This window comes from Poecilia latipinna, unplaced genomic scaffold (assembly GCF_001443285.1).
Source record: "Poecilia latipinna isolate Pla-1442-1.1 unplaced genomic scaffold, P_latipinna-1.0 Scaffold87, whole genome shotgun sequence".
In the NCBI taxonomy this organism is placed as follows: Eukaryota; Metazoa; Chordata; class Actinopteri; order Cyprinodontiformes; family Poeciliidae; genus Poecilia; species Poecilia latipinna.
This window is the reverse complement of record NW_015112703.1, coordinates 685,656-709,047: the sequence shown is the minus strand read 5'-3', so window position 1 is coordinate 709,047 and position 23,392 is coordinate 685,656. Positions and strand designations below refer to the sequence as shown.

General features: G+C 39.5%; 2 protein-coding genes and 1 non-coding gene across 5 annotated transcripts; 1 reads left to right on the top strand and 2 right to left on the bottom strand.

The window, feature by feature from the left end:
* Window positions 1-79: 79 nt before the first annotated feature.
* Window positions 80-15,893, bottom strand: dpp3 (dipeptidyl-peptidase 3). Of its 3 annotated transcripts, none has more exons than XM_015023074.1 (19): window positions 15,786-15,893; window positions 7,973-8,133; window positions 7,669-7,813; window positions 7,488-7,577; window positions 7,226-7,363; window positions 6,809-6,883; window positions 6,162-6,252; window positions 5,887-6,017; window positions 5,418-5,548; window positions 5,063-5,121; window positions 3,769-3,963; window positions 3,564-3,676; window positions 3,382-3,474; window positions 3,215-3,277; window positions 3,005-3,129; window positions 2,570-2,690; window positions 2,173-2,352; window positions 779-986; window positions 80-614 (listed from the first exon to the last, which is right to left on the bottom strand). In XM_015023074.1, the coding sequence occupies exons 2-19, from the start codon at window positions 8,095-8,097 to the stop codon at window positions 472-474; spliced, it is 2,226 nt and encodes a 741-aa protein (XP_014878560.1). In that variant the 5' UTR covers window positions 8,098-8,133; window positions 15,786-15,893; the 3' UTR covers window positions 80-471. The 3 variants fall into 3 exon arrangements, with proteins under 3 accessions (XP_014878560.1, XP_014878553.1, XP_014878547.1); XM_015023067.1 differs by lacking the exon at window positions 15,786-15,893 and adding an exon at window positions 11,023-11,151; XM_015023061.1 differs by lacking the exon at window positions 15,786-15,893 and adding an exon at window positions 9,794-9,897.
* On the top strand, window positions 10,109-10,190 carry trnas-gcu (transfer RNA serine (anticodon GCU)). The gene has a single exon. It is a non-coding gene; the product is annotated as a tRNA-Ser (tRNA).
* Window positions 15,894-16,854: 961 nt separating the features above from the next.
* cd248b (CD248 molecule, endosialin b) lies at window positions 16,855-21,013 on the bottom strand. Its single transcript, XM_015023051.1, has 2 exons — window positions 20,170-21,013; window positions 16,855-18,774 (listed from the first exon to the last, which is right to left on the bottom strand). Exons 1-2 carry the CDS (start codon window positions 20,588-20,590, stop codon window positions 17,060-17,062), a joined length of 2,136 nt encoding a protein of 711 aa, XP_014878537.1. The 5' UTR covers window positions 20,591-21,013; the 3' UTR covers window positions 16,855-17,059.
* Between the last annotated feature and the right edge of the window lie 2,379 nt (window positions 21,014-23,392).

Below are 23,392 nucleotides of genomic sequence, written 5' to 3'. Positions count from 1 at the left end.
TGTTTTATTATTGTGAAACTTGCAGACTAGGATTACCTACCTTTGAACTTTTCTAAAACTTGTAAAAATAAACAAAAAAGTCAGACAGATTTATTTTATTTTTAGCCACAAATTAACCGTCAAAATCAGTTTAGGTACAGAATGACAAATGTCATGACAGAAAAAAACTTAATGTAAGAATCTATTTCATTTCCAGGCTCCATTGTTTCTAATACTTCTTATTATAAAATGTGTTCCGAGTGGCTTTTACAAACAGATCTGTTGCATTACAAATCAGTTCACTTATACTCGCCTAAATTTGAACAAGAACATTTCAACAATCCAACATAATGTGAACAAAACAGCAACTTGTGCACATCTTATGGCTTATTGATTTTAAGAATTTTCTTTTCACTGCCTCATTTAGACCTTCTCAGGACATAAAAACAGACTTCCATAGTTATTTTTTAAACCTGTGGAGCCAATGATTCATCAACACCAGTAACAGGCGTCAGTTTTGTTCAGATCCAAAAGGACGGCTTCCAGCTGCTCCGCGTCGTCTTGGAAGCGCTCGGTGAAGGAGCGAATCAGACCTGCAGCACTGCTTTCATATTCCACCAGCTCCACGTTCTCCCCTGGAAGCAGCACAGAGCGACACAAGTTGAACGGCAGAAAATAATAATTACCAGGATTTGGCAGCACTACAACCATAATTTATTCACAACTTAAATTTTATGTTTGTCTTTATAACACTGGTTGTAATAATCCATTTTTAGCTTCTGGTAGCCATTTAATTTACCTCCTGTCTGATTCATGTGTCTGTCACCAAACTCCAGCTTATTGCCACTGATCCTGGTGTTGGCCTGAACAAACATTTTGCGAGCTTCTTTGCGAAGCAGCACGGTCTCACGCAGACGCAGGAAGTTGTGAGCGCCGGTGTCGCCGACAGTGGAGTAACCCTCGTAGAGAGCTCTGCCTCCTTCCACATCAGCGGTTGACTTAAACACCTGAAAATAAGTGGGATCAGATTAGCCATTCGTTGGATTTAGATTTCAACAGGACAATTAAAGCAGAAATGATCAACAGCAGTACTTGAGAAATCATATGCTTGTAGTTTAGCTGAGACAATAACTGTAAAAGTCAGAAAACTTCACAGACTTTAGTACTTTTGCACATTAATTTGAACATTTTAAGAATTTATGCACTTTTCTAAATAATGATGCATACAGGAAAAACTAAACCTGTTAAAAATGCAAACACAAAAGACACAGCCTTGGAAAAGTACTAATACCCCATAAACCTTTACATGTTTAGTCGCATTACACATCACAAACTTCAATGTGTTTTGGTGGGATTTTAAGTGATAAACCAGAGGCACATAACTGTTAAGTGACAAAAATGATATTTTGTTCTCCAATTTTTTTGTAAATAATAATCTGCATTTGTATTCTTTACTCCCACAGTCCAAAAATAAAATAAATCATAACAAATTCCCTTCAGAAGGCACATAAATAGGAAATATGTCAACATATAATTTATTTTCAAAACAAATCAACTGTTGAATGTTTTGAAGAACATTAGTAAAAAAAAAACAAAAAAAACATCATATAGACCAGGGAGAAAGATATGGAGAAGATTAAAGGAGCATGAGGTTTTAAAATGATATTCCAACATTAGAACACCTTAGGACTGAAACAATTAATTGGATTAATCAATTGTTAAACATAACAACTGGTTTAGTAATTGATTGTGAAATAGTTTATAGATTCAAAAAAGCCATTTGGTAAAAGAACAACATAGTCACAGCAGTAATTAAGCCAAAGAATATTTACATTTTGCATCGAAGATGAAAAACCTTCTTTGTCTATAAATAAGTTTCACTCAGAAGCTGCACAAAGACCCAAAACTCACAACCACAGCGACAATGTATTGTTTTAAAATGCCTCATTTTTCAGGTGTTTATATTCCAAAAATAATAATTTTATATTATATTTCTATAACATATAATCCAAAATAAACACTCTCTTCTTTGTGTTTATAATTTTATAAAATATCAAGAAGTTCAGATGTAATTAGTTATTCCCACACACCAACTGATGAATTTGCTCGTTAATTTCCTACAAACTTATAAAAAAATGAATGATAAACAGTGTATAATCAAGCTGCTGTGCATTTCCCATGAACTGGATGTACCTGCAGTTTACAGAGGAACCTGTGGATGGCGTCCTTGCCCACGGTGCTGATCTTGCTCCGGTCCAGAGTGATCCGTGCGTCGGGTTTGCCGTCCTGCCCCTCCACCTCCTCCAAGCCCACCAGACCTTCCCCTGCCTCCAGCAGCACACGCAGGATCACGAAGCGGGCCTGCATGTGAGCCTGATGCAGACAGACACAAAGTAACCGACTGGACCCCTCTGCTGACAATGATGTAAGCACACGATCCAACTTCACATAAACAAAGTGTAAAGCATCACAGCCACTGCAAACTAATGATGGGAAAGCCGTGGTAAATGGTGTGTAAGATGACTTTTCATGTAAACACCAGATATCTGTGTGACTGAAAGTCCAGCTACGCCTCAGGTGGATGGATTACCTGTCTCCAGCTCTTGCTCTCAGGCGTGTAGAACTCCAGACCCAGCAGCCCAGCTCTGACCATGCTCAGCCAGTTGATGTACACCACATCCTCAGCCTCCTGAGCCTCATGGCCAAAAATACTGGGACACACACACACACATAACTTTTTACATACCGGGTTCTTTCAGCCATAGATGGAGATGAACTCAAATAAAGCTGATCTTAAGGGTACAGATAAAGATATAACTTCTTTTCATCAGAAAAATACCCTTACAACAACAACGACTAAATATGCAACTTTTAGAGTTTTTTTGTTGTTTCTTTTCCATCTACAGCTGGATCTGTGGTGTAACAGAGGCACGAAACACTGAAAAATTTCACAGTTCAATATTTTCAATAGATACATATAAGGTATATTTAATATAAAATGGTAATACAACAGTACAAAGCATACCTCAGCACTTGCTTGTTCAGGCACAGATAGAGGCCAACACATTCAGCTCTGCATTCTTCATAGGAAGACGCAATCGTGGAGAATTTACTGTCCCACGTCTCACTGCCCCGATACCAACTGGACACCTGCGAGGTAGTGAGGCATCTTTAGTGTTTAAAGCCCAGAACATAAGAGTTAGTAATGAATGTTAACTGCGCAGTCAAAGCTCACCTTTTCCCCTGTCTCTGGGTTAACCACGTTACTCTGGTCGAAGTTGAACTTCCCACGGTCATCCTTAGGAAAGAGGTCAACAAATTTCCATTGCTTACATATTAATTTTTCTCATTAAAACAATTAGAGAGGAATAATCTGAGGGTAAAACAAACAGTTTAGCTGACCTGGACAAACAGCTTGCCACTTCCATGACCCAGGAGCTCATGGAGACCAACCTGCACCTCAAAGGACGGACCCTTCCATTTGATGAACAAATCCTGAGGTAGAAAACAGCATGTAGCATGCAATCAGACACGTATGGTCATCCATAAGGAGACACTGTGTGAGAGCATGAGGAGGATGCTACCTTGTCCTTCTCTTCAAGGAATGTGAGTTTTTCCTTCTGTGTGGCGTAGGCCACCGCCAGCACATTCCCAAGAGATACGTTTTTAAAGCCTTCCGATTGCCTGATGTCATCATCTTTATGCAGAAAAACAAACAGATAGGTTTAATGTTTGTTTTTTTTAAACTGGCAAACAGAACCCAGATTAAGTTGGACTCTGTGCACGTACAGTTTGGGATGTTAATCCCGGCTGGAATTCCACTGCCGGCAAACGTGAGAACATCCAGGGAAGTGAAGTCGGGTTTAAGGAAGGTGTCCTTCTCAAACTGCTGGGGCCAGGGCAGCTCAGGAAGCAGGACTTCTGCTGAGCTCACCAGCCTGGCAAAACGCTCGCTCATCGCCTTGTTCACAACGGCCACAAATCCTACAAGCACGGTCAGTTAGAAAAGCACACACATTTGTTTAAACTGTAAATATTTCACACACATCCAGAGCCTTTTAGCTTTCTATTAGGTCCACAAAGCATAAGACCAACAAATAAATCAATCCAAAGCCAGGAGAGATTTATGAGAGTTAAAAAGTTGGTCCCTCCAAGGTCTGCCTAACTTATTGTTTCAATGTTTTCTAATTTCTACAAGTTTTATTCTCAATTGACAGCCAGTAATTAGCAAATATGACCAATACAGTTTTGACAATAACCTGCTAGAGAATATAAAATGGCAGTTCTCTTCTGACATGGGAAAATATTTAAAACATAAACCTTTTTTAGGTTAATAGGCTGGACAATAAATCAATAAACACCTGATCAATAACAATAGATGATAGGTCTGATATTCAATAATTTCACTCCACTCTGATCCAGAACCAGACAGCATTCTGGGTAATTTAGGCAGAGGAAAGGCTTGAATTTACTCACTCACTCTTTGGTAACCTAGCAACAACCTATTAATTAACATGGTTACCTAGCAACAGCTTGCTGAGTAGCTTGCAGCAACAGTTTAAAGTTTTGCCACCATGCTTCATAACTGCTTAAAAATAAAAAAACAACGTTGTAGAGTGAAAACTGTGGATCAAACAGGAAAAGTCACGCTACCAGTTTGGCAGTATTTAAGATACTTAATTATCAATAATCGACTAATATGAAACGCTTATATTGTGATAAATTTTTCAGCCATGTCATCCAGCCATAATTAATAGTTTAATAAATTCTGAAAACAACACAAACCGTCACAAAGAGATTGCATTGATCAGTGGATTATAAGGTGACTGAGCTTCCTCTGCAGTCGGACGTTTATTGTTTGTTTAGGATGATAGCAGGCTTCCTGCTACTGTAAAATTCCCACACCAATCAGAATCAGCTCTTCATGGTGTGTGGCATTTTTACTTGCTGTAAGATAGCACAGCTGAATCAGTAATGATGTTTAAAGCAGCAGAAAACAGCCTTCAAGGTGTTTTAAAACTGTGCTGATTTGCTTTTTGATTGTCTATTTATTCTGCAGTATCTCTGTCATCTTTTCAGTTACCTTCAAACTCTCCTCGGGAGCCAAAAGGGTCTCTGTAGCTCTCTATGAAACCTATGTAGCTGAGAAAGTGAAAGAAAAAAAAGCAGCAAAGGAGAGGGATAAAAGTTTAAGAGATCAATAAAGTAGCACTGACTGTAGACAGAGCAAAGGTCGATGTTTGAAGTGAACGGCCATTAAAAAAAACAAAACTGTTTAAACAAGATTTATGAGGAGGTAAATCTTAACGAAAGTAAAAACCGTCATAGTTATTTGTACACAACTCGGAGGTTACAGATAATACAAATTTAATCTAAAACATGTGGTATAATTTGTAGGAAGGTTAGGTTGTGACTACTGAAGCAGTGCTGCGTTTCACCTCTCAACAATCGGCCCTTTGTCCTTGATCCAAAACCGGGAGCCTTCTTTGTGGGCTTCAATAGAACCAAATTCAAAACTGCGCCGGTACTCTTCCAGCATCTTCTTCTGGTTGTCATTAGCAGCATACGCCTGTTTAACATTAATACATAAAAGCAGAATGAAGAAAGTTGAAAGGAAAAACACAACTTCTCTGCATGTTTAAATTGGAAACGTTCACCGACTTGGACTCTGATCCATCAGTTCTTTAAATCCTAAAACAACATTGATGCTAAGGCCGCTTATGATTTGGCTTTTCATAACCCTTCACCATCAATATGTTTGAGTAAAATTTGAACTGTATTTATAAACTAAATCTATCTAATCTAAATTCCTACATCTAAAACGATTTTGTTTTTATTGCTGCAAAAGACCCAAACAAAGAAAAGAAAAGCAGTGAAATTGTGTCCCACCGTTTCTTCTCATCTCACCTGGGCTTCTTGGAGATAATGGCAGACTTTTTCCATGAGAGGACTGTAGTCTCCCCTCTTAACAATGAACTCTTTGTCCTCAAAGGTGAAGCTGCCGCAGGACGACCCAGCCTCCCCATCCACTGCACAGTCTGTCAAATAATGTTCAACCTCTTCATTTCACTTATGTCATTCACTATATTTCATCCAATTTGTATTACTAACTATAATGTCAGATCGCAGGTCGACAGTCTGATTGATGGTAATATTAAGAGTTATTTTTCACCAGTTCTGACCTTTTTGAACAGCTGAAGCCAAGCGAACCTCATAGCAGGGTTTTCCTCCATTTTCCCTCTTGAACAGACGTGTGTTGTAAGCAGAGAGTTTCTGGAAACAGACAAGAATAAACGATAACTTAAAGAAGTGAATATTATCTACATCAATTAATCTACATAATTGATATCGTAGGAAAAGACAGAAAAGAGATATTTGCAGCCTGTTGTAACTGTACATGATTGAACCGTGAACGACTGAAATTGGATCTTCTTTTGAGCAAGAGATATTTGTCGAAAAAATCCCCCTATGTTCCAATACAGTGACTATTACATTATCAGTGTGTACATAAATTTAAAAAATGCAACAATTTGTCTTGTAAAGGAGTGAATGAGATGTACAAAAATGTTTTTAACATCACTTTATTTACCTCTGACCCATATTCCAGGTAATTTTACTGTACTTGTTGATTATAACACATTTTAGTTTTTCATTTAACAAAGTAGAAAAATTTCTATTTTTCAAAATCTATACAAATTTGTATCTGTAGGTCAGATTTTCACAAAATCTCTCTGGTATAGATGTGAAAAGTCCAAGACTAAAAATAAAAACCAGTCTAGAACACAATTTCAGAAAAACAGCAGAATGGTCTTGAAACTGGTTTACTCACTCTTGAGTCCAGAAATCTTTGAGCCAACTCCGCATCCTCCAGACAGCAGTTTCCTGAGAAATAAGTGGTAATTCCCTGAAAACAAAGGAAAAAAAATCATGTACTTTAGGGTCATCCATTTACAGAACATCATAGTTCCCCAGCTGTGTTTTGCAACAGCAAAAAGAATAACTATGAAAACAGAAAGCAAAGCAACAATATCTTTACAAAATAAACAACATTTTTACATGCAACTTAAATATGTCACTTCTTGTAAGAGAAATACATTTCAAACATAGTAACAAAGGCAGCTAGAGTTAATCAATAGAGTGCAGCTTAAAACATACTAACAGTTGTGAAATCTGCTCAGTTTATACCATATAAAATAATATTCATACCTCAGAAAATGGTATGAATATGTATTATATCAGATCCCACCTTATCGCCCAGCCCAAGTTGTTTCTGTCTGTCTTCCAGGGAGTAAATGAGGCATGAGCTGCTGCCCCACAGAGCCTCCATCTCAGTGGGATTCTCCTGAAACGCTTGGCTGGCCCTCACCAGAGCCTCCAGCTTGTCCTGGATAAACATTTAACACATGTGCACAGCTCAGGTATGCACTAAAGTCACAAGCTTCTTTTAAAGTGATATGAAGCAGATTAACAATATTTACAACAAACGTTTTGTTTTATCTGTGGTTTACCTTTGGCAGATTTGGAATGAATTTGGTGTCTCCAAAAGACTTGTAGTTGCCCATGTTTGCATATACACCAGCAGCATACACCAAGAAGGCCTACAGACAACAAGCAGAAAACTGCTTCATAAAAAGAACACGTTTTGTAATGACTGCACTGTAAACAACTATGAAATATAAGATTATATACCTGGTAATCCTCAGAGCTGACACCAGCTGCTTTAGCGACCTGCTCCAGCTGATCCGGAGTCTGCTTCCTAAAAATCCTCTGCAGCAGGACAAAGATGTTTGCAGACTCTGGAGAGGTCTGCAGCAGCACCACCAGACCACCATACCTAAGACAAAAAATAAAATTAAAAAAAGAAAAAAAAGAACTGAGGCTAGAACTTTCAGTTCCCCTAACTTTCAGTTCCCAAACAATGCGCTTCAGAAGCAGTCCCCTTTGACTGATTAATATTTTATAAATATTTCCTGACTGGAGGTGTGTAACTCACCAAGCGGCCCGTGACAGGTAGTGGGCGTACATCTTCTCCTGAGGTGACAGCAAACGAAAGGCCTCGCGGCAGTCTAGTGCTGAGATCCCAATGTCATTTGGGAGGTAGTACTGAGAGTCCACCATCTTTGTTCTGAGTAAGTCAATAACGCTGAAAAGGTACTGCATGAAAGAAATAAAAAAAAAACTGACATGATCCGTGTTAAACGACCCACATGTTGTAGAAGATTTAAAGCATATCTAGGTCCTACAATGTGCCTCACAATGCATTTATTTGCATGTACATTCCTATGCATGTGTTTTTTAATATCCTCTATAATCACAACTCAAGAATACGTTAGGGATGAATTTAATCTGAATACACTTGGATTATTTTACTATTAAACTGTCCCACCCAATCGCTTATAAAAAGAGCATCGTTAGGTATTTATACTTTTAAACTGATATCATCAGGCAGAAGATACTGCAGCACAGCCTTTTTGTAACAAAAGCAGTTTCCTAATCACATGTGAAAGGGATATATTTTTTACATTTTCTGCCATGTTCAGCAGATCTGATCTGGTAAAACTTTAATGTTGCTTTTATGAGAATAGTTGTATATTTACTGTATCCTCATAAATTGGGTTACCTAGGTGAATAAGTTAGTACTATCCACAAATGCCAAGAGCTGCAGATTATGGTGTTGCTTAATCCATATTGACAAAGTTTGAGGTAAGTGTGTTAAACCATCATAAACCGTCCATAAACTTATGAAGAATGCATACATTCGCTAAGCAAAATATCCCTACTACGAGAATTAAGTATGTATTGTAGTTGCAAAACATAACAAAAAACATTCCAAAAATGAAAGAAATGAATCAGGAATAAGACAAAGACAGATTTAATAGAGTCTCTGTAAAAAATACAGTTGAACGTACAAACTTCGTTGACATAACTTTAAAAAGATTTCTTCTAACAAACTAAAACTGAGGCTTTTTATTTTGCAACCTAACTTGATAAGATAAAATCCAACATATATAGTCGGATTTAGTTGAATCACAATATTAAGGTGAGTTCTGTATGTACCATTAAGTAAGTTTACTGTTACTTAATAAAATGTCTTACATTGCAGTCATGTTTGGTTTGAAACTAATCTGACTGGACATGAAAAGTGAAAGAGCTTGCCACATGGATATTTTCAGTGTTTAATTTCATACAGTTTTACTTGAGAAAGCAGCAAAAGATATTTTGTTTCCATAAATTAACTCATAAATCTGGGGGCTGATTTCCTTAATGTGTAAGAAGTTATTTATGCAATAAGATGTGAGATTTCATCTAAGTCAAGATTCAGCTAGGATCTTGAGCTGCTGCTAAATTTATTTTTGTAGTAATTCACAATTAAAAGTTTCTGCAGCTTTTTTCTACAATAGACATTTTAGGCCACTTTATGAGGATTGAGAAGCATGCACACAAACAAAGGCAGATTTATTGCAACAACCACATAAGGCAGCTGTTGAGACATGAGACAGGTTTAACAGGAACCAGTCTGGAAAAATTGTTTTCAGTTTCGATAATCACAGTGATTACCCACTCTTTTAACCACCAGCAGATCTTGTAAGTCTTTTTAAAGTACAGGCTGAGTAAAGGCGAGAGTTAATAATGTGAACATTAGCTCCTAGCGGCTAAATCCTGCAGTCTGTAGAGTACAAACACACTGATACAACTCCAACTAGAACACCCCGCAACACGGCTTTTAATCATGTATGAAAATAATCACATACTCGTTTGTCTTCTAATGAATACTTAATTAAAAAGGTCCAGATGAAATGGAAAAATCCATTACCTCAAAACTGTTAACGTCTCCCCCGAACGTCAAAGTGCAGTCTCACGCTGTTCACTTCCTGTGCTCATTCAGCGCTAGTCCCGCCTCTAAACCAATAAAAAGGTCGTATTTTGTAGTTGACTTACATTTTTAACCAATTAGAAGGTAGGCACGTTTAAAATTGTAGGATTCCTAACGTAGTACTACAAAATCGATCAGACAACCATCAGCATGTAGCTTCTCATTAGCCATTCATCTACACACAGCCAAACAAATAAAAATATGCAACTTTTGACATACGCTGTTATTAATGAATGACATCACACATATTTGTATGACGAGGTGGCCGAGTGGTTAAGGCGATGGACTGCTAATCCATTGTGCTCTGCACGCGTGGGTTCGAATCCCATCCTCGTCGAAATATGTATCTTTTCTTGATATCATGAAATTTAGATCCATATTTTTTCCCACTCTCATAAGGGGAAACTGATCACACCAACATTTTTGATCAATCTCACGTTTATGACGTGTCAGATCAAGAAATGCATGCACTAAAAAGCAATGTTTATAGTTGCTAACCAATCAACACTCCTCATCAGGAGATTACAATATTATTTAGATATGCCCACCAATATCATTAACTAAATGCTCGCCACCATTCATAACTTGAGCTGCTTCTCCTCTGAACAAATGAGTTTTGCAGAAAAAGAAGGTGATTTACCGCAAAAGTCAGGTATAATCACTTTGTGAAATTAAGAAACTGACTGGCAGCTTAAGAGAATTTCTTAAGCTCAACATAATTTGTTCGCAAGTTATTTTGTTTTGGGGTTTTTTTTCACTCATTTTGATTGATATGGCATGACATGGCAGAAAGAATTTGCATGGTCCACTTCACAAATGTTTGAAACTACACAATGAGAAAACTTTCATGACGATTATAAACTTTGTTTTAACTTTTAATGAGGGACTCCAAGCCTGTGTCCAAATTTTGGTGTAGCATTCCCACTAGCACATAATAACTCGTTAATTTTGCAGTCATTTTTAATTACACTTTTTAGCCATTTGCAACTTTAGTTCATTTCTAAGACGTTTCATTTATGCCACGTGCGTGCTACATGCAGCCCGTTTGCTAGCTAGCGACCAACAACGCAAAGCAAAAATATTCTGTTAAACCTACAAACGCGTCTTGTTTTCTCAAGTAAACTCTAAACCGTTCAATTAAAAATAAAAATACATAAATATACACTTACTTATTTCTTAACCTCGTTTCATAAGGTGCACTACCGTGAGGAAAGTTCTCTTCTACCAGGACCGCTGCTCTACATAATGCTGCATTTGAGGACCAAACGAAATTCACAGTTTCAATCAAGACATCCGGGTTCCTGTTCGGTTACTACCTCTTTGACGTCAGGGAAGACTTAAGCAGACTTCTAATATCTTCAAACAAGTCTCAAATGGTATGATACTAAAGCTATGATACTTTAAGCAGTTGCTTTAGCATTGGCTGGGTATTTAAAGTGAATCAGATGCTTACTTAAATGTTAAAGGAAGGAGGCAATGGGCAATCTTCCTACAGAAAACAAACAATTTAAATAAATAACCAATAAAAGTGAGGAGTGATATGAAAAGCCAGAATATTACAGTCAACATTACATTACTTGACTTTTACTTGTTTCTATCAGCCTATTTTACAGAACAAATAAAAGTTGCACCAACAAGACCATTGTTGTTTAACCACTTTAAAGAAAATGGCATCCCACACACTAGATTAGTGTCTGTTGTCTTGTGCTTACCTTACCTGGAAGTAATGCACCAATAGAGAGAGGGTATTCTCCATGAACAATATATGGACTGATACCAGAAATAGGTTCACTGTTCCTACCATCAAGGTCATGCTTACCGTGAAGACAAACATGAACCTCCTTTGCCAAGAGTTCATGGAGATGCTAGCCAAAGATGGAGTCATCCTGAAAAAATACATTCTTCAGAAAGATATGCAGATTAGGTAGAGGAAGACAAAGGAAGAGATTGGGAAATTGAGAGTGACTGGAAGAGCAGGAGGAGAAAGGAAATCTAACGGGTACCTTGCAAACCTAATAGGAGCCTTGCTGCATTTCAGAAGCTGAGAATATACACTTTTCTCAGTGCTATTTGTAAATATTCTTTAATTCTTATACATTGCCATTACCACTGTTTCGTGGTATCCAAACTACCAGGAACACTGCTTCCAGTCTTTGCTCTTTAGTGATTTATGTTTCTCACATTTTTATCTGTATCTATCATTCAGTTAAAGAGCTACTGTTGCTTGAAATATTATTCTGACATCTGCAGTGATTTGTACAGTTTTTTAAGGATGATGAAGACAGGAAAACCATCTTTGACATCCTTATTGGGCTGGTGTTATGCAGCTGTATGCTCAGGAGAAGTTCAGGTTTACCACCGGGAAGAGACCTGGAGTCAGAAGATGGAAGTCTGTCATCCAGCAGACAGACCCATGTCCACTGGTTCCTGTCTTCAATCAAAAAGTCTGGACAACCAACATATTTGGGGGGAAAAAATCCTCTGCAACTGCGGTTATCAAACGGTAAGTAATTTTTTTATTATTATTGTATACAATGCTAAAAAGGCTGTTTCATACCGATGACTGTAGAAAGTTTTAAGTATTTCACATAAGTTTTTTTATTTATTTTTTTTTATGATTTTGTTACCTAACTTAATATCTAAGACAAAAACATAGACAATGATTCGAAATGATTATAAAACCCTGGAAAGAATTTAATGTTTTATCGCACAAGTTTATTCAATGTTGTTTTTCCACAGTCAGCTGAGCAGGCAGGTTCAACAGGGATTCAAGCAGAAAGCACGCCAGGTGCAGGGACAGCGTCAGCTTACCAGACCAACCACAGCAGCACAGGTGAACCTACGGCTACAGCAGATCCAGCCACACAAAGTAGTTAAGCTATAAAAACAGTTAATCCTGCCATGCAAAAGAGCTCAAGCGTAGTTGAAGCTGCAGCAGATCCAGCCACACAGAACAGTTCAAATGTAGACACAGTCCCAGCTGACCAGACAGCGCAGAGGAGCTCAAGTTCAGGGAGCTGCCAATCTCCCACCATGTCAGTTAGTCAAACTTTTCTCTGAACATTTATCTGACTTGTGAGTATTGTGGGAAAAGGGTCAAGGGTGCTTCATCATATTGAAGAAGGTCAAGATCCACCACGCCAAACATCACCATCTCTGCCAGACCGACTACTAGCATTAAAATCACAACATGGGATACCAGCAGCATCTCCCCGTAAACCAGCAACACCTCCCAGGAAACCAGCACTTCAGCCACAACAGTGCCTTGCACCAGCACAACACCCTAGCCAATTCCTTTGGTTGCTTCTTCTCCTATTGTCCACCTTAGGCTTCCAGAGGTGAACTGGGTAAGCTTTCTTCCCAAGCAGTTTTTGCGGGTCATCAAGCCAGCAGACCAGGAATGGATTGCACAGTGCCTTTACAACCCTACTGACCAGTTTAAACAACAGTTCTCCCAAAACTGGTTTTATCCACCTAGTCCACCAAAGTTAATGACTCCACTTCCAGATCCCCTGGTCTACTTCAGGCAGCAGATGTTTCTATGGGCACCTATGCGAATGTGGGGTATTTCACTAAAGTGTCATCAGTGCAACACCAAAATGCATCACTCTGGGATCTACAAAAAGGTCAGAGAAGTGATAGATCTGGATTCAAGGTGTTATTTGATTGGGGGAGATTATCCACGATGCAGTAAATGCATGATTCCTGTTTGACCATGGAGCACTAAGGTGCTAAATCAGTTCTCACTACGCAACTGGCTCTGGGCAAAAAGTATGTGACTTTCCTGAAACCACAAACTGTTGGAAGTAGCTCGAGTTATGTGCAGCAAGCATTAGAAGAACTGCACAGTGATGAGTGGGCAAAACGCAGCATCAATTATCTGTTTGACTGTGAGCTTTACAAAACGAAGAGCGCCTTAGCTAGGAGCCATGCGGTGGTCTATCAGAATCCACCAGTTTATCCCCCTTCCTCTTGCACAGTGATTTGAGACTGTGCATGCCAACGAAATACTTTGTCACTTGTCCAAGATGAAGGGTGTCATCACATCACCATACGGCAGAATTTTAAAGCTTGACTCAACCAGAAAGGTATAGTAAAACACCTCTTATTTACAAATTATAATCAGATTATAATTGTTTGTTTGTTTGTTTGTTTGTTTGTTTTTAGCCAAACAGATTACCAAAAAACTTGCTGGTGGAATTTCTGAAACAGCTACATGGATGACAAACATCACCAATAAGTATGGCCAAGTTCTGAACTGTGTGCTGCTTACCACAGGTGAAGGAGCAGGGTTGGAGGAACTGTGCCAGGGGATTGTCATGCGTTTCCACAATAATGGGGAACCAGAGCCACAAATTCTCTACGTTGACAAAGACTGCTGCATCTTCAGACTTTGTTGCAGTTCATTGTGTAACAGGTGGCACCACAAGGTGTCGCAGCCTAATTACAGCCTGAGCTCCCATAAAAGGGAAGCTGGAAGGGTGGTGGCGAGAGTGTCAATTTCCTGTGTGAACAGGTGTGTGTTGGGCCCACGCTTTCCATTGTTTGCTGGCTGTGGTAGGTCTGGAGGTAAACTGTTTTAAATCGGTCCCTTTTATAATACAGTAAGAGCTGATGTGGTGTTTTTATACAGAGCCACACTGTTAGTGATGTTCCAGTGGTAGCGTTTCCTGGGTGTGTGGTTGTTCGACGCCACCGGTAGGCTTTATACATTTGTCTGTTTAATTAGATTGGATTGTATGTTTTTTATATTGTTTTTTTATTTGGTAGGGCTACACTAGATCCTTCAAATTTGACTTGGAGTGCTGGTTCATGCAATGCAGGTGTGCAGAGTTTTTAATTTGTTTTAGATTGATGTAATTAAAGTGATTTCATAAGCATTTAGTCATTTTTGTATTTTTGTTTTTACAGTTCTATCACTGCTTCCTGCTGTCCTTTAGAGTTTGATTTTCTTTATTTGTGTTAGTCCGCCCAGCTTTGGATCGTTAGTCTTCGTGAGGGCGGGCTAACAATTTTCCATTTGTTTTGTGTTTGTATGTCCTGCGTCTTTGTGTTTGTATGTCCTGCGTCTTTGTGTTTGTATGTCCTGCGTCTTTGGGTCACTTCCCTGAAATACACACATTCCATGTTGCTATTAATCGTAAACATCTCAAACCCAATCCTGTGTGTGATCTTGAGTTTGGATTGCATTTAATCATTCTGCAGTGATTCAAGCGCATTATAAGTTTGCAGTGAACAATTGTAGTGGTTTACACAGGTTTGTCCACCTGAAGTGGTGTTTGAATTCGGGTCGAATGTTATCGGATTGACAACAAATGGATGAAGATAACAGGAAATCCCCTTATTTATGTAACAATAAATATTACATTTATTTTTGCTGTTTTATTACCCTTCGACTTGAGGGAGTCATGACAATTGTAGCATTTGTTTACAGTTTAAAGTTTTAAGATCACTTTAATTATTGAAAACCCAATCTAAAAAATATTTTCATCAAGGTATTATGATCTGTGTAGCAATTATATTTTGTGTAACACATTAATACCATTGTCTGTGAGTCATCAGGAAAATTAAATGCTGTAGAATTTACTCATTTGTGTTTTATTTATTGTATTTTATTTAAACAGATGTGCCTCTGGTGCTTGGGTGGTTTCAGCCATGGAAGACTAAAGTGAGGCTTGACATTTCTCATAGCATGAGACGATTCACAACTGGTCTCACCACAGAGCATCATCGTCTTTGTGGATCTCTGTGCTCCAAGTTGTAGTTTATCCCTGCACGTGTCATCTGTGCCACGTGCCTGCTACATGCAGCCCGTTTGCTAGCTAGCTAAATGACCAACAACGCAAAACAAAAAGATTCTGTTAAACCTACAAATGCTTCATGTTTTCTCGAGTGAACTCAAAAGCGTTCAATTAAAAATAAAAATACTAACGGATTTCTTAGCCGCTTTTCATAAGTTGCATTGACGTGATGTAGGTTCTCTTCAACCAGGACCGCTGCTCTACATAATGCTGCATTTGAGGACCAAACGAAATTCACAGTTTCAATCAAGATAGTCGGGTTCCTGTTCGGTTACTACCGTGTTGACATCAGGCAAGACTAAGGCAGACTTCTAATACCTTAAAAAAAGTTTCACATTGCAATAGGAGATCGTGAAACTGTTCCTTTATTATTCTTAAAGCAGTTGCTTTAGCATTGGCTGGTTATTTACAGTGAATCAGCAGCTTACTTAAATGTTAAAGGAAGGAGGCAAAAGGTGATCTTTCTACAGATGGGCAGTGGAGTGATGTGAAAAGCAAGAACATTACAGTTAATACCATTTACTTGACTTTCAGTTGTTTCTGTCAGCCTATTTTACAGAACAAATAAAAATAGTTTTATTTGTTCTGTGACACCTGTCAATTTCCTGTGTAAATATTTTCCAAACTTTTCTGAGAATAGCTGTCCATTGCAAACATAATGTAATGTCTTTTGTGGCAGAGGTTAATTAGCAAGAGTTGCTTACTTTTATCAAAAAGGTAAAGCTTTATTTATGTTAGAGGAGAGGATCTAAAATGTTTTAAGAGGGACTCAAACTGGCAACAACTGAGAGCTGATATCCAAGGCCAGGCCTCTCCTCCATAGAGGAGGAACAGCTGTCTTTACTGCCGGCAGTGCTAGTCACTGGCACCCTCACACCTGGTGCTCAGGTAAACATCACAACAAACAATTAGTCTCTCTTGTCTCCACTCCTGTTCCCTTTTATCCCCTCCCACAAAGGTGAACCCAATTACTGCTCGTCAGTTCCTCACAGCAGCAGCAACCCTTCTTGTTCACCACAATAATAATGATTTAAATATTCACTGCAGAACCATGTGATTTACTATGCTAGAAGTCCACTTTTTTAGGCCATTTTCAAACTTGACTCCAAATTTTCAGATTTACAGTCAATAAATTTAACAAGAGAGTAATGCCAAGTGGTTGGACATTATCATTTTTATTTTAAAGACCACACTGTGTTGAATCAGTTTGTTTTGTTTTTTTTTTATTGAATTTGTGAAAATGACAGTCAGCTATTTACAAAGGCTGTGCAGGAGAAAGTATGAAATCAGTCCTTGGTATGAAATCCAGATTGTACATTTAATGAGCAAATTTGTCACCATAAACCAGAATAATGTTAAGAAACATGTAAAAAAAATGTTTTTGTTGTTTTGTTAATGAGAGAGTTCAAGCATGGGTTTTGCTTTCCCTCCTCTCTGGGGGTGTTGCAGGGAGCACCCAGCGATAGCAGTCTGCAAAGCTGAGGCTCTTGTCTACTGCACAGCTGGTACAGTAGACGATTCCCAAAGCCAACATCACTACCAGGAACACGCACAGAGGGACAAGAAGAGCCACCAGAAGCCAGCTCTTGTCGTGCTTGCGTTTCACATCATCAGATCCGTCTTTAACCGCTGCTGTACTGTTGGTTTCACCTGTACTGTCTATCTTAGGTGTCTCAGCCTCCTCAGTCCCACTAGCGGGCTTCTTTGCAGTTTCAATTACTTCCCGGTCATTGGAGTTGCCGCCTCCTGTGTGAGCATCGTCTTCAATGTTGTTGCCTGATCTCATCTTCTGGGTTGGGGATGGGGCTGTCTGGTATTGCTTTGGTGATAAGTGATCCCATTGGTTTAGGTGGTTATCTGACTGATGAGCCATGTCAGGGGTGAGTCCCTGAGGGGTATCTGTCAGCCAGTTGACGTTAAAGTTGACATCAGCTTTGAAATAGGGATCAAGAGTGGACCAGGGAGTATCCTGATCATCGTAAATACTGGGGTCAGGGTTCAGAGTGGAATATTCTCCGTCATAAGTTGAAGGTTGGCAGGTAAGTCCGTCTTTCTTCAGTTCAAAGCCAAGATTACAGCTACACTGGTACCCTCCAACAAAGTTAATACACTGCTGGTCGCAAGGTGAGTACTCCGTGCACTCATTCAAATCTATACATTCTCCTTCACTGTTTGATGTAAAGCCAGGGTTGCACAGACAGTTGAAGGAACCCTCAGTGTTCTGACAAGTCCCTTCACAGGTGCTCTCATCCAGGCACTCGTCTATGTCCACACATTCGTCTGTGTTGTCTGGCTGGTACCCTGGGTAACAGGTGCAGTGAAATGTGCCTGGAGTGTTGACACAGAGTTGCGGACATGGCTGCTGTTGGCATTCATCCACATCCAAACACTTGTGTCCATCTGGACCTATCTGGTAACCTGGGGGGCAGGTGCAGCGAACGCTCCGAGATGTTATTGAGCAGTCATATTCGCAACCCATATCCACACAGATCCGATTGACTGGGGTCTTGTCTGTGGCAAAAGCAGAATCTGATAGCTCTGGAGGGTCAGTTTGGCTCAGAGGGTCCAGCTTGCAGCTATAGCCATCTTCATCTAAAATGTAGCCCTCAGAGCAGTAACAGTAATAATCCTCATCCCTGTTCTGGCAGTGCTGCTCACATTCATGCTCACCACTACACCAGTCCAGGGTTTGTCTGGGTGCACTGGAAGAGCAAAGAGGGGCATCTTTAGACCAACCCACTGTGCCATCATCTCTTTCGATACACAGCACTGATTCCCTGGAAGGTGCATCTGGATTTGAGCCATCTGTAGGACATGGCATGTCAGCTACAGACCCATAAGGCACATGGGTCAACTGGGTACTTTTGAAATGAAATGGGGTTTCATAGACAGCGGGACCTCCACCCTCATCCTTCAGGGGTGAACACATCATGCTGTAGGTGTACTGGCAAATAAATCCATCCAGTTTCATGACACAGGGACCTTCAGCCCAACGGAAGTTGTCGCCGCTCTCTCCTGCGCCGTCAGACGTATGCACAGTCATGGCCACACAGCGAGGTACTGCACAAGTGTTGGGCATTTCTTTACGGATCCAGTTGGAGAACTGACCTTCCTGATTTCCTGTTAGAAGAGAAGGACAAACCCCTAGTTAGTTTTCAACCTTACTTTGGATCTAGCCTGCTAGAGTTGTAATTTTCTGTTACTTTTTTTGTTACCCATTTCTTTCTTTTCAGGCTCTATGGCAGATTTTGGGTTGACAGCATCAAAACATTAAGTCACCTTGAGAAAATTGCCAACAAAACCTTTGTCTGGCTTTTAATTTTCCAGCAAATTAATCCAACTGCATTTTAAAATAATATTCCTGCACTCTTTGGTCCCATTGGTGTTACTGATGTGGGACATATTCTGCAAAAGTGAGAGTCATATATTTTTTACCACTAGATGTCGCCCATATAAAACAATAAGTCTAAGGTGAAGTTTAAAATGTAATTATTTATGTGGGATCAGGGCTTTTTTGTCTCCTTATTTCCATTTAGGGAGATAGAATCTGTTTCTCTTAACAAATTGGGAGAAATTGATTAACTCAGCAGGATTTAAACAGATGCTCTTTAAACAGTGCATCTGTATATAGTGGTGTATTTAAAACATAAATACTCTCGTTTGGGTGAGTCATTTTCAGTCATCATGTGTCATTTTGCATTATTAAAACCAGAAAAGTCTGCATGGCGAGGCGCTGACATGAGTAAGTTGGAGTTGTTTACTCCAAATTACAATCAAACAGATTGTACAACTCTTAAAAACTGGATGCCCTTCTCTACCAGGAGAGACACATCTGTTTTCTGTCAGTGTGTATAATGACTAAATCAGACTGGGTGAGTAACAATGGGGTCAAAAAGAGTAAAAATCTCCAAGTTGCACCCATTCTGTCTGAGAAATAAAAGAAGATAATGGATTAACCATACAAGGAGCCCAAAGCTCAGCCAACTGACTTCACTCAATTTCTGACAGGATGGGGTGTGGCAAATTGGTTCATTACCACTAGGCTGCTTACCAGTAGCAAGGCATGCAAAAGTTTTAAAAGTCTTTAAAGTCCTTTTAATGATGTGCCAAATGTGTTTTCACTGCATGTACTGTGAGGAGCATAGACTATGGTGCTACCCATGGCTATTAAACTGCAGGAGACTAAAACGACTGGTTCTAGTCAGCTTTTTGATTAAAACCAACAAAAGGTTAGAGATGTATGCTTATTTGCGTAAATTGGGATAATATTGGAATCAAAACTACTACCTCTAGCAAAAAACTTGCATTGCAGTTTCCTCCTTTATGTGTCACTGTCGCCAGAAAGAACAAACTGGATTTGGTCAAACTAGGAATCAGCAGGTCAGACCTCTAGAAAAACGTGAACATTTTATGTGCCAATCAGTGTTTCTCTGTAGCTCTCCATTAAACAAAATGACTAATAAAAAAATGAACCAAAATTTGTGAATTGCAAAAGTCAAAAAGGTGAAACTTTGCCTGTGACCCAGATGAATCCTCTGAGTGGTTTTGTGGCTGAACACTGGCGTGGAGGTCGGTGCAGCCCGATCCAGAGACGAAGCCTGGCCCTGGATCCATGCACAACAGTTGCTGACAGCAGGTTGTGGACTACACCCGCCGCTTCACGAGTGTACATCGTCACCAGGGTCCCACCTTGATCTAGGCAGGCCTGTCTAGCTTCCCTGAAGGTCTTCTTCTGCAAGAAGACGGCATAGCATCCCTCCTGGTTGCAGATGGCGTCCTTCTCACCCAGCTGGGCTTCAGCTACTTGTTGCTCCCCATCAGGATCCTTCATTCTCTGGCCCTGGCTCCCAGGAGCCACACAAACTGTCAGCAGCCAGACGATATACAGGAGAGTCATGCTGCTGCAGCTGCTACTACTCCTTTTGATATTTAGCATTGTCAATAATGCAACGGTGGGATATAACCTAACATGTATATTTTAGCAACTCTTTAACATAAATATCCTAACAATGGAAAAAATTGTTTATCAACCTCTAAAACTGAGCCAAAGTTTAGATTTTTTTCTCAAATCAGAATAGGCATCTGTAAATGATCTCGACCGGAGAAAGACCCCTCCAGTGTAAACCAGACAAACTTTCATTCAAGCTGCCAGTACTGCTGACAATTTAAAGAATGATTTTTTTAAAATATGAACAAATCCCTGCATAAACTCCAATTAAATCCTGCAAAATTGAAAATACAGTCCAGGCTCCAGAAGGAAGGGTGAATTGTTCCATATATGAACTCAGTAAATATCCGGAGCAGAAACCCTGTGCTATATCTGATCCCGGCTCCTGCCTCTGCAAGGCTGACTTTCAGACTGAGCATCAGACAGAGAGACAGACTTGGGGAGGACCGAGGTGGGGGTGGAAGGCTACGTAGAGGAAAATTATTGAGGGCAATTGTGTGCTTTTGGAAGAGGGGGCTGGTAAAATGTGTGAGTGTCTAAAAGAACACTGGAGAGGATGATGTGTGTGTTGGGAAGCTGGGGGTGAATGGGGTAGCTGGAGAATTGAAAGCCCTCAGGAAGCTATGAAAACCATATGATGACGCTCTGTCCTATATGCACACACATAAACACAAACATAAAGAGTTTTTGCTGTGAAACATCAGAGCATGTTAAAAAGTGTCAGTCAGCTTCAGCAGATAATGACATTCTGTTGCTTTTCTTTCTTGTTATCCAGACTTTTGATCATCCCTAATGTCTTCCCCTCTTACTTTTTCTTTACTGATTTTGCCTTAATTTCTTTATATTCCCTTCATAAACTTTTTCTCACTCCTCCTCTTCTTTCTCTCTCTCTCTCTCTCTCTCTCTCTCTCTCTCTCTCTTTAGGCCCATGACAGCTGGAAGTTTTTACTGCTCAATGGAAACATTATGGAGCAGGAATACCTGTTGAAATGTGCACACTGTGTGGGTGACTTCATTCTCTTGCTGGTAAAAATTAACTCCACAGAGGCACAGATGTTAATGTACGTTCCTCAGTGCGTACATTAGGACGCCTGTGTTCTCTCTGTGCGTGTGTGTGTGAGTATAACTTGGGGGCAAATGGAAGAGAGGAAACAGGAAATGCCAGATGTGCATCAGCTTGACCTCTCCATGACTAGGGAGCAGGGGTGACCTGTGGGGTGCACCTCCGCTGACGCCACACTCTTCAACACCATCAACAACATTGTGGGAAGTCAAACTGTGCATTTGCATTTTTCCAAAGAAAACTCGAATCTCTTTATTTTTTCTTCTGCCTGAGTGAAGAGTAAAGCTGGAAAATATTAAATGAAACCAATAGCCATGGACCTGAGCCTTGAAGGGAGCTGGAAGCTGCATGTTAAAGTTAGCAGTGCCCAGCAAAAGCAAACTTGTTCCAACCACCAACAGCAGTGTCTTTTATTAGGATTCAGTGTTCTAGATCAACAAAATATCGTGCATATTTAGTTTTTTTTTTTTTTTTTTTTTAAACACAATTTATAAAAGGTTGCCAGTCATTTTATTCACCCAATTTGAGTCAGCACTTTGTAGAACCACAACTTGCCACAGTTGCAGCTTTTAAAGCTTTTTTTGTGGCATTTCTCCATTAGCTTTGCGCATATAGAGGCTAAAAATAATACAAATTATTTGCAAAACTGCTCCAACACAGACAGATTAGATGGAGCGTATTTAGTCATTCCATTGCAGCTTTGGTTGGAGGTTTCTTATTTTCCTGTTGGAAGCTGAGCCTCCACCCAGACCCAAGTCTTTTGCAGACTCACAGATTTTCATCTATTATCTTGTATTTCACTTCATCCATCTTTGAATCAGCTCTGCCCAGCTGGTGAGAAACTGTACAACAAAAACTCAAGTTTTAAAATATCATGATAAAAACTTGAGTTTTTATCATGATATTTTGTATATCATGATAAAAGCAAGTATATCAATAATACAGTATTTACAACTTATTTTCGGTATTTTCAGGCAGCTGTGACTACATGTCACTACAAACACAAACTGCACTCTTAAAAAAAACAGCCATTCAGGACTTGATTGACATAAAAAGTTGGCTTTTTCTCACTAAACTGCACACAGTACCGCCCTGCTGACCAGCCTGTTGATTTAGGTGGCCCACTACATCTTGGCTGTTGTGCTCTGCTCTTTGCATTTCCAAGGTGCTTGTTTAGATGTTTAAAGTCTAGGGTATTGTTTTAGAACATCACCATGCTCTGAACCGCTCCACCTCTTTCTGGCGATGAGTACAACTCATGCCACATTTTCAGATTTTTATTTTGATCCCTAATTTTATACTGTCAGATGATCCTTTGTCATTTTCCAGTCCGTGATTACCTTGTTTCGGTCTATCATAAAATCCCACTAACATATAAATAAGGTTTCACAATGTTACAAAACGAAAAGGTTAAAGGGATTGTAGAATTAGCAAGCAAACTCAGTGAAAAAAAAAAAGAAAGACTCCATAAAAGATCTTTCTTTTCTCTTTTCGGAAAATGTGACTCAGCCACAACAATAATTGGGGCGACTTAATGCCAGTTTGACCCAATAGTTCTGATAGCAACAGATGTGTCATGCGAATTACAAACTGACAGCACAAAGTCACTCGCTCAGCCTTGTAGCAAAAGACGATAGGGTGGAAAAGTAATGCATAAAGTGCAGTCGGAGCAGTTATTAACCACAGCTGAACTTGGACGCCTGTGTTCTCTCTGTGCAGATGAGCTG

Coding starts and splice junctions, on each gene's coding strand:
- cd248b (XM_015023051.1), bottom strand. CDS start 20,590: ATGCTAAATATCAAAAGGAGTAGTAGCAGCTGCAGCAGCATGACTCTC. Junction 18,775..20,169: donor AGGATTCATCTGGGTCACAG/GCAAAGTTTCAC, acceptor CTCTTCTAACAG/GAAATCAGGAAGGTCAGTTC.
- dpp3 (XM_015023074.1), bottom strand. CDS start 8,097: ATGGTGGACTCTCAGTACTACCTCCCAAATGACATTGGGATCTCAGCA. Junction 5,549..5,886: donor ATTATCTCCAAGAAGCCCAG/GTGAGATGAGAA, acceptor AATGTTAAACAG/GCGTATGCTGCTAATGACAA. Junction 3,677..3,768: donor CGGGATTAACATCCCAAACT/GTACGTGCACAG, acceptor TTCTGCATAAAG/ATGATGACATCAGGCAATCG.